General features: G+C 43.7%; 1 protein-coding gene across 1 annotated transcript; it reads right to left on the reverse strand.

Moving 5' to 3' along the window:
* Window positions 1-766: 766 nt before the first annotated feature.
* neurl1b (neuralized E3 ubiquitin protein ligase 1B) lies at window positions 767-9,675 on the reverse strand (the record flags this gene model as incomplete). The annotated part of the gene is made up of 6 exons (XM_079228458.1): window positions 767-1,094; window positions 1,621-1,746; window positions 3,022-3,762; window positions 4,912-5,245; window positions 5,332-5,576; window positions 9,645-9,675. 6 exons carry the CDS (start codon window positions 9,673-9,675, stop codon window positions 847-849), a joined length of 1,725 nt encoding a protein of 574 aa, XP_079084584.1. The 3' UTR covers window positions 767-846.
* Window positions 9,676-10,436: the final 761 nt, after the last annotated feature.

Raw genomic sequence — 10,436 nt, forward strand, 5'->3', positions numbered from 1 at the left:
CTGCAGTCTTTCACTCTGTTACATTAACTGAAGGCCATCGTAGCTCTCCGACACTCTTGGGAAAAGAGTGGTGAGCGCAGGAGTATCCCGTTCAGTGCAATCTGCAACCTCACCACTAATGTCACTAACTCCTACTCACAGGTCCTTATCTTATTAACGAAACTACACACGTTTGAATCATACTTAGTCCACGTTTATTAATCTCTCAAAGTGAAAATCCAGTTACTTAATGTTGTACTTTCCGAACACACTTCTGAAAAGCAAGCCACTGAACACACTTACCTTACACTTACATCTTTCAAATTACTATAACACCTTTTATTGCATAAATTCTGTATCCGTGTGTCTTTTTCACCACAAGCTTTCATCACTGTACATTGAAAATATGGCTAGGATTGTTAGCATAAGTACTTGGACACACTATGTGACAAAAATCTAAGGCACTAGAAGTCATAGACGACGGTCCACATATTCTGCTGAAGCACACGTACTTCTACAATAGGGTTAAGGACAACATATTGACAGCAGGATGTCAGCAAATACATGTGATGTAAGAGACATCGCATTGAAAATACAAAACAGGAGCACATGAGACGTCTCTTCTTTTTTTCAGACAAAACAAAGGAGCTCCTGCAGCAGTTCATGTAATAAGATGAGCTCCATCACGGCTCCGCGTATGAAGAGCATCTCCCGAAATATCACCCATATGAAATGGAAATATAGGCACAATTATGTTCTGGTGTGGCTAATCTCCGATTGGGACCAAGATCCGTGTCTAACCGAGCCTGAGAAGGAGACGCAGGTGGCATCCAGCAGGGGAAGTCACATCAGCTGTTTGTTGGACCATCATGGCCGGTATGTCTTGATTACATCTTTAATGGGCCTCCTGCATATCGGACAGCACGCATTCATCTGTCTCTTCAGCTTAAGCCCACAGTCATTGCACAGACACATGTGTCCACAGGTGTAGATGACCGTGTCCACGTCCTGGTCGAAGCAAATGGTGCATTCTCCGTTTTTTCCAGCAGGGGGCAGTTCTGAGGCGGTGAGCGTGGGAGAGACTGGCGGACTAAGAGGGGAGCTGGGAGCGGTCACTAGATAAGAAGACAGAAAACATGAGTGTTGGAAATAGAGCAGACGTGGATGGATGTACACAGGTATTTGGTTCTTGCCATTGTGGTGGGAAGAGTATGGCAGGTTCAGATATTCAATACTGTTGCTTTTATATATTCTATTCTGTATTTTTTGTCTGTGTTTTGGAGTGTGTTTTTTTATTATTTATGAGCCATGAAAATACAAATTGCCATGTCCAATATTTGCTAAATAATGGAAACTTTGTTGGGGCTGCAACAAACGGATATTTCCATAATCAATTAAGCTGCTGATTTTGTTCCCAATTAATGTGTAACATCAGAAAACAGAAGAAAACGCCCATGACAATTTCCTAGTCAAAGTTGGCGTCATCTATGTGCACCGACGGCCCAAAAGCATTCAATTCACTTTAATGATACGACAAGGAAAAGCACCTTCACCGCTAAACCGGCCTAAATAGCCTTCCTGTGTGACCTTGTGGGGTTTCTACATACACCGAAGGCCGGCTGTCAGCATGAGGGAACCTACCCAGAGAGGATTCAGAGGCAGAGGAGGATCTGTTGACACTGAACGCCAGGTCTGAGTCACTGTCGTCTGGACTGCTGCTCTGAGAAGTGCTGGGAGATGTGGAGGGAGGACTGGACTGCAGAGTTCCTGTGTCACAAAAATCAACAGAAATGATCATTACATTCATGTAAAGCCTTTAAAGGTGCCTTTCAGACAAAGTGTACATTTAACTGTAGTTGATATCATTCCAATGCAGAGTCCTTGAACAAATCCTTGAAGTGTTTGAGTGTAACGTGAGACTGCAAGGATCCTTGCCAGACAGATTAGATATGTATTTTTGTGTGAATGAGTTTCATGTGATTTTCTTTTGGTTTCCGTTTGGTGCTAATATTGAGCTGATGGAAGTTTATGTGGGAGTAGTGGGACTTTAAGACAGTTAGGTCACAACAACAGGCACATGCTACTCAGATGCATTCCTTTAGTCTGGGCTGTAGAGACTCAATAATAGACTGATGATAATTAATGTCCTTTGGGGGCTTTTATCATTTCAGTATAAAAGCAAAAGTTAGACATCCTGGGAAATATGCACTTTCTACCAGAGAGCTAATTCCAAACTTTGTTACCACTCTCTTTTCTGACCATTAAGGCGAGACATTAGAGGCAAATACATTATTTTTAATGCATTGGTCAATTTTGAGATTTTGGACTACTTTGTCTATTTCTGAATGTAGATTTCTCCCAAATTCAACAAAGGTTAACTTAAGTAAAATCGTTATTTGTATATTTAAACTGAAAATGTGTAATTCAAAAGCATGTCTTAATGTAATGTATTTTTTTTTGCCGTATCCACCTGCAGGTCTTCAAAATATATTGAATTTTACAAAACATATCTTTAAAGGGTGTTTTTTTTCAGACTCTGAGCCTGAAATCTCCACTTATGGAGCATGTATACATACACCAAACATTCCAGTTTCATTCCCATCTATTCTTCTGAAGGGTTTTACAGAAGGTTTTTTGTATCATTCATAGCATGATTTACAGAACATTTTAGTCCTAAAGACATGGCAAAAAAAAACATAAAATTATGAATGGTCGTTGACATTATTTTCTGATTTATGGAGTGATAAAAAGAGATATAAAAAAATCCATCTGTAAAAACATTACTCATATTACACTCTTAATATGTCAACAAAATGAAAGAAGAAACTGGTTTTATCCAAAGGTCAGATTTCGGTTCTTAAAATGGATGCAAATGATCACATACTCAATAAGCTAAATCCTCATTTAGGTAATGCTAATGTCAAACTCTTGCTTCAAGTATTCCTTTTGACTCTTTACTACAATAACTGACCAAATAGAACTGTGTGGGGTTTATATGCATGATATCGCCTCTCTGTGCTGCTGTAAATGCACTCAGCTTACCGAGTATCCTGAGTCTGTTGACAGCCCCATGCAGGGTGAAAAAGGCCCACAGGACCTGAGAGGAGTCCACACAGAGCAGCCGGCCACGTCCCACTCCGTTCACCCCGTGGTGCACCTCTCCGCTGGGCATCAGACTGAAGCTGAGCACGTCTCCGGAGCAAGGCATGGGGAAGCCCCGATGCACTACCCAATACTCTTTACGGTCCAGGAGAACTTCGAGGTCTGCCGGTAAGTCCCCGGCATGCAGACTAGCCGGGTCACAGGATGTTAAACCAAACAACAGCGCCCCAAAGTAGGGGAGGCCCAGGTGGCCGACTTCCACGTACAAAGTCTCGCCTACACGCAGCGGCCGGTCACTGAAAACCAGAGTCCGAGTGCTGTCCAGAAAGTGGATGCAGGCGGCTGAGCGGTCGGCAGAGAGGATTACATCAGAGCCCCGGACGGGGTGAAAGTGCAAGTCATTGTCCAGCGAAGAAGGAAGACCCCGGATCATCCTCGGGGTGCTGAATCCAGTGGAGGCAGATGAGGACAGTGTGGAGGCGGAGGAGGTGGAGGAGCAGCAGGGGATGAGCTGTGTGTAGTTATTGATCTGGAGGTTGGCCATCTTGGCAGCAGCAGCCTGGTTGTTCTCCAGTTGATTGTTGCTGTAATTGGCCGAGTCGTGGCTGCTCTGAGGCAGATAGGCGCTCAGACGGGCCGCACTCAGGCAGCTGGATCCCACACTCTCAGCAAACGTGCTTTCTGTGGTGGAGAATATGAACAAACAAGTTTGTGACATGGTAAGCTCAGGACACTTTCCATTTTCCATAAAGAGCTTTTTTCTCATACGATGCCCGAGGAGAAGCTGGATGCTGAGATGCTATCTACATGTTACCACAGCCTCTTTGATGCCTGCTTCTGCTCTATGAGCGCGTTTGTTTTTATAGGCATCTCACAGGAATGCAACTAATTCATAATTTCATTCTGCTCTTTTCTCAATTGATTTATAATCTGTAAAACATGAGAAAACTGGGATGTTTGTTATTTATAATTTTTTAGTAAGCAGTGTTGGCCCGCTGTTTATTTGACAGTAGCCAACGAATACTTCCCTGCCTTCCTTAACATCTTTCAGCTCTCTAAACTATCACATTTTATGCACAGAGTTCATAGTACAGCTCAAGAAGTCTGGCGCTAGTAGTCCCCCTTTGACTTATGATGCATTCCTTTATTACTATTTCTAGTGATGCCGGAGCAGTTGAGTGCACTGGCCCCTCCAAAGCTCCTGGGATCTGCCGCCTTGACCAAACATGGCCATAGCTCTTGTCAGACTGAAGATAAACACACCCAGTGAGTAGGAGAGGGAACCACAGGGGAGAGGCTGATGGAAATGAAGGAAGAGGGAGAAGGTGACAAAGCGAAGGGAATGTGATAGTAAGACAGCGGAGAGCGGTTAGGAGTGAGATGTTCAGGGTTGATTGAGATCCGTGGTGCACATCCTGTTTATCAATGTAATGGTTCACAAACAAGTGTTGTCACACGGATAGCAGATCATTGAGGCCTCACTACCTACTCCTACTATAGCGTTGGCCTCTACCGCTGCAGAGCTTCATGTCAAAGCTGTTTTCTGAGCTGCTTAAATGAGCTGCGAATGTGTTGACACAATAAAAATAAGTTTCTGAGGTTTTGGTGCTTGGCACGGTCAAAATACGTGGCTTTTTAGCTGACTCTGTTTCTCGTCCAATTTTGTTTTTTTTAGATGTAGATCCATTTTAATGATGGATTGTGTACAGATTGATAACCAGTCAGTTGTGAAATTTGTTCCCTCTCTCGGCTGCAGTCGTGAAAAAAAACAATAAGTATTTTATGGGAGTCATTTCGCAGAGCGAGTAAACAACATCAGGAAGTGCTTACCGAGCAGTGTGACCTCCTGCGTGATGCCATAGATATCTATGATGGCCCAGAGAGGACAGCCGATGCTGAGCCCGCAATGGAAGAGGATGGGCTCTCCGTCGTTGATGCTGTAGAAAACTCTTCCGTGGCGATCAGCCCAGAATGACAACACGTTGTCCCTCAAGGCCAGTCTCTCGGGCAGAGCTTTGGCCCAGTAGCCGGCCCGCGTCACCAGGTCTGGACAAGCGTACTTGGGGATGTCTGTAGAGACCAATTCGCTGGGGTCCAAACTGGTGAAACCAAAGCGCAGAGCTCCACTCCAGCCAGTGTGCACACCACTCAGCCGAAGACGCACCTGAATGAATGTCATCAATCAAAATGTTACCTTTGTACCTTTCATCCCGAGCAGTTAAAAGAGGAAATACAGTGTCGAAAACGAACCTTCTCGTAGAGGTGGACCGGCCTGTGGCTGAAAGTGATGCCGTTACAGAAGCTGTTCTTGCGGGTGGCCCGGCGAAGCTGCCCATCCAGCCTGATGTTCTTGCCTTTGGCGTGGGGGTGAAAGCGAGGTGACTCCATGTTGATGCTGACCGGAGCAGCAGAAGTTCGTCTCTCCACACCGGCCCCATTGTTAGGGAGATTGTAGTACTGCCTGCTGGCCACCGGACGGGGTTGCAGAGTTGCATCTGTGGGCAGCACGATACCAGGGGTACAGTGAGAGAAAAGAAAGCCGTCAATGATTCAACCTGATCAACCAATTTAGACAGCAGCGTGGTATGCGAACAGTGGGTCTGCTTTTGTGCCACTCAGACGAGGTCAAAACAGGAATGTTAGCGGCAACAGCTGTTGGAAAAAGAGACGAACAAATCAGCGCAAAATAACTTGTTTGCAAGTGGTCCATGGCAGTTGGTTTAGAGGGTAGAGGCCAGTTATGTAAAGGAGCCCACAGTCGCACACACTTCCTTTCCAGCACTGGCACCGTAAAGCGTCTCTGCTTCTCTCAACAAGTACATTAAATAGTCTCTTTGAGCGTGTAACCCACATTTACAACTGTCCCAAATCAGTCTTCTTACCACATCCATATGGGACATTTATATTACAGAAATAACACATTGTAAATTTAGACAAAACCCATGAGCATATATCACTGGGACACATAAAAAGGGACATTTAGTTTATGTAAAATCCTCATATATTTGAGTCAATATTAATAGCACCACAGTAGAGAGACAACATAACAACAACGAGAATCAACAGAAAGTCGACAGCAGATGTGATAAGCCTTCCTCTTATTTATGGGCTACACACACCCCTGGCCTACAGCATAAACAAACCCTGAATAGCCTCTTTCATTCCTCCACAGTTATCTTCAGAAGTGGAATGAATCACACAGCGCCTAGTTAGTGCAGAAACACCAAATGAAAGGCGTAATCTTCGATCCCATCTTCACAGGAGTCAGTGTCCTGAAGAATTGCTTCATAAAGCATCACAAAACAAATTAACAAGGATCAGAAATCAAACGACACACAGTGGACATTTGCTTAAAAGAGACTGTGTGGGGTTCATATGAAATCAAATGAAAGTTGTAGATGGGTGTTTATGGTAAAGAGCAATATTCAAAGGGAGGCGTTGTTTCTACTCGCCTCCAGGGCCACACAGTGATTACATTTCTCTTTACAATTCACTGTGATCTGGTGTAAAGACAATAACTCAGTGAAATGTTCCACAGTACATTTCCTAAATTAGACATTATCACTGATTATATTCTAAACTATGAAGCAGCAGGAAGAACATCTGTAACATCTCAAATGATGTGCTGGTACCCCTCTCCTTTCTTCTTCTTGGAATTTGCCTTTTTGGGGGGAGTAAAATACACTTTAGGTAAAGATCATGGAGAAAAACAAGTTGAGGATCGGCCCTACAGGCTTCAGGCTTCACCGCCTCGCTGACAGAGCGACGCACTGGGACTTAGCAGTTAAAGGATCATCAGTGACGCCTGTTATAGACACTTGTTTGCCATTATTAGATGAAAGGCATAGCCCACCAGGTCTAAAATGAGGAATAGCCCAACTTTGTGCCTCTATTAACATTTCATTCGAGTCGCATACGATCTTTGAAAACCCCAGCAGGTTGTTTATAAACTATTCTGCTCTTAAAAACCCTTTTAACTTTCTGGTTTTAAAAATAGCACAACATCAACATATTTTTACTGAGAACCTCTTGTTTAGCTTCGCTTGTTTGTACAATGTGAAACAAACTTAAAGATACCGTGCAGAGGTTTTGACCTCTGGCAGCGCTGTGGAACTGGCTTTTTTTTTGGGTTTAACAAGTCCCCATTTTGCTTGCTTTGTGCAAACAGGAGGACACACACGCGCACGTGTAGCGCACGGCCCTGCCGATGGTTTAACACCACGCCGGTGGTAATGTGCTAAGAAATGCAACCAATGTGTCAACAAAGGCAAGGAACCAGAAGACAGATGGCAACTAAACATGAGTAAGTTGATGAGCAAAATATGCTCAGCAAACATTGTATGGGGAAAGAAAGGCAGTCAATGTGTTTCTTATACTTCAAGGTTACACAATTACACCGAGTGTACACATTTAGTTTGTTTACAAGAAAACTCGACAGGGCATTTTAAATAATTGTACTTTCTGTTTGATTGAAGCAAAACTCTTCTAACAAAAACGAATCGGTTCTGGCACAAAAAAAAGAGCAAGGATATAGATAATCTCCAGCTTCCTGGATAGGAAATAGAGTTTAAGGTTCATACGTTTTCTTTATTGTGCAGACCAGATGGTTGGAAGAGTCTTTGATGATTCAGGAGGTACCGTCAGAAAAGCTGTAAGTGTCATCAAACCACTTTCTGGATGATTATTTTTCGGAAAATCCATCACTCAGCTCTGTGATTTAAATGCAAACGGTAAAACACGAGTTTGGGCCTGAGCTAGGTTGATGCCAGAGTGAGATGACTACTCAGACCTCCTGCCATCAGCAATGTAGGTGATGCTTGCTTGATGGACCACCAAAAACCATGAGAATAGCAAAAGATAGGAGACACATCTTTTAGGAGTTAGGACTGGAACGTCATGAGAAAGACTTAAAGTGAATTACAGCGGGACCACACAGAGAACTGTTCAGGATCAGAAATGCAGTCATCATGCAAAGCTCAGTCTCAAGTCTCACAAGAAGTGTATTTCTGCTACTGTTTGAGGTTCAATTGTGCATTATGGGAACGGTCTCTCCTGATGAAAGAAATAGCGCAAATAAATGCAATCATAAGACTGCACAAGGCACACGGCCGTATCAAGGAAGGCTTTCTGAAATGTAAAACTGATTATGTGCATCCGTCAAACTTATCTTTGATGATGACTATTTAATCTCTCATCTCTAGGCTGTATGTATAAACTCATTCAGTGAGCAAGACATGAGCCTCTGTAGTTTAGGGTCTGTTTTGCTTAGGAATTGCAAAACATGAATTTCTTGGGTGGGGGGGACGACACCTTGGTGACATCACTTGATACTTCATCACACATAAGCCTGCAAAAGGACTCAATACCGTTCGAGATGAACCTACGAAAACATACGGTCTGATTTATTGTGCGCATCTCTTAACACACACCCAGTAAACCCAGATATTCTATTGATTCCATGTTAATTGAAACCATACAGTGCAAGCAAGGACCCACGCTGCGCCTGCTCCTCTGTGACTAAGTGTTCTCAGTCCAAACCCTACGTCAGCTGGCTCTGGTGGCAGCAACCACATCATCATGCCACTGAGTGGGTCTGTTGGGGGCGTGGGAGTGTGACAGTCATTAAATCAAAGTGACATGGGGAACTGATTGTGAAGTAATGTGCTGTAGGTGTCATAACAACATGATATTCTGAGAGCTCATAATCCCAGTTTATGCAAAAACTTTTTGTTGGCGATAAATTTGCATGCAGGAATAATTTACTTATAACTGCAGAATATTGGATGCATTAGATAATGGTCTTGTAGGGTTTGTTTCTAGTTAGGATTCAGGTTTTTTTTTATTATCGACCTCTTATTTGTCCCCATTTTTTGGGATTCATGTACGACTTGGCTGCTGTTATACTGCAATTTCCCATTTGAGATTCATTAAGTAGCCTGCATGCTCTCCATGTAGAACACTGTATGGTAAACATTTTTTTTTTTTTTTTTAAACAAGCGACACAATAATAAATTGTGTCTGAAATACAAGACAGATTTACAGGCTGTAACAGAAACAATCTGATTGTGCAAAAAGCAGAAACTGAATGGACATGCTGCGGTTAGACATTGCAAAATGTTTATTTATCAACATCAGGGATGCATTTAAGAGTAGTATTTTACTGCTAAAACAATACTCAATATCCATTCTCAAAAACCAAACTAACGTGTTTGTGATGATAGATCTCTGAGAACAGTAACAAAGGAGCTTTACTGAAAATATTAACGACTTTAGGTGATGGTGGTCATAATTGTCGCCCTTACATTTGCCTACTCTGGGTTTTTTTCTTCTTCCATTTCTGGCTTCATTCATTATCGTAAATATCCAGCTGCAATTATTTTACGTAATGGGTGAAAAGTGCATTTTCAGAGCGCGCTTTGTTTGGACTCCGCGTGATGGGGAGCGCGTCCGGAGCCGCCATGTGTGCGTGTCTCCGGCTCCCAGGCGGGTTCGCGCAGACGCCGCTTCGCGTGAGTGCATCGCGAGCCTCGTGAATCATACAATAATAATATAACGAGTCTCACCTATTAAAGGTTTAGGTGTCGTGTTCCCCATTACATCCAGAGAGTCCTCACACCGGCTGACAAGTTAATTCCGATTGCGCTGTGTCTCTGTCCATCCATGTATCCTCCTCGGTCTGGCGGGTGTCTGTCCTGGAGCCAGTTCAATCGGAGGGTCGGTTCCTTTTAATTGCGACGGCTCTCCCCGCTGAAGCGTGGACGCGCTCTTCTTAATGCCGACCCCGAGCCGCTGCGACAGGCTGACACCTCCAACTGGCGCACAGCAGCCCCCTCCCTTCTGTAGCGGAGCTCCCCTCTGCACGACGTTAAAGACACAGTGAGCAGAGATCCCCCTCAAGAGCGAAAGCCTCTGAATAATTCATTTAATTATTCCCCCTGAGCCTGTGATGAAGCCTAATGATGAGTGTGTGGCCTATAGGACAAACACATCATGCTTGGAGAGGATGTGTAATCTAAAGGAAGAGGGCTTGTCTGCATATTCACATACAAGGGGGTCATGCAAACAGCATGCTGCAAACTTTGATAAGATTGGAAATTAATGCAGGATCATTTATCCTGTTGCTTTTTACATCCTGAACGGGGTTAAACTCATCTGGATACAGAAGAGATTTACAAAACGAGTGGTCCTTCCTTTCAGGTGTTTGAACCACAGATCCCACAGACAATCACGACGGGTTATCAGACATTAATTGGCCACCTATTCATGCGTTGGACACACAGACATGGATTGCACTACTTTTAATAAAAGTCCAAGCACCGCATGAGGAAATCCCCCTTATTTCCCACCCTATCCTC

The sequence above is a fragment of the Taurulus bubalis genome (genome assembly GCF_910589615.1).
Source record: "Taurulus bubalis genome assembly, chromosome: 13".
In the NCBI taxonomy this organism is placed as follows: domain Eukaryota; kingdom Metazoa; phylum Chordata; class Actinopteri; order Perciformes; family Cottidae; genus Taurulus; species Taurulus bubalis.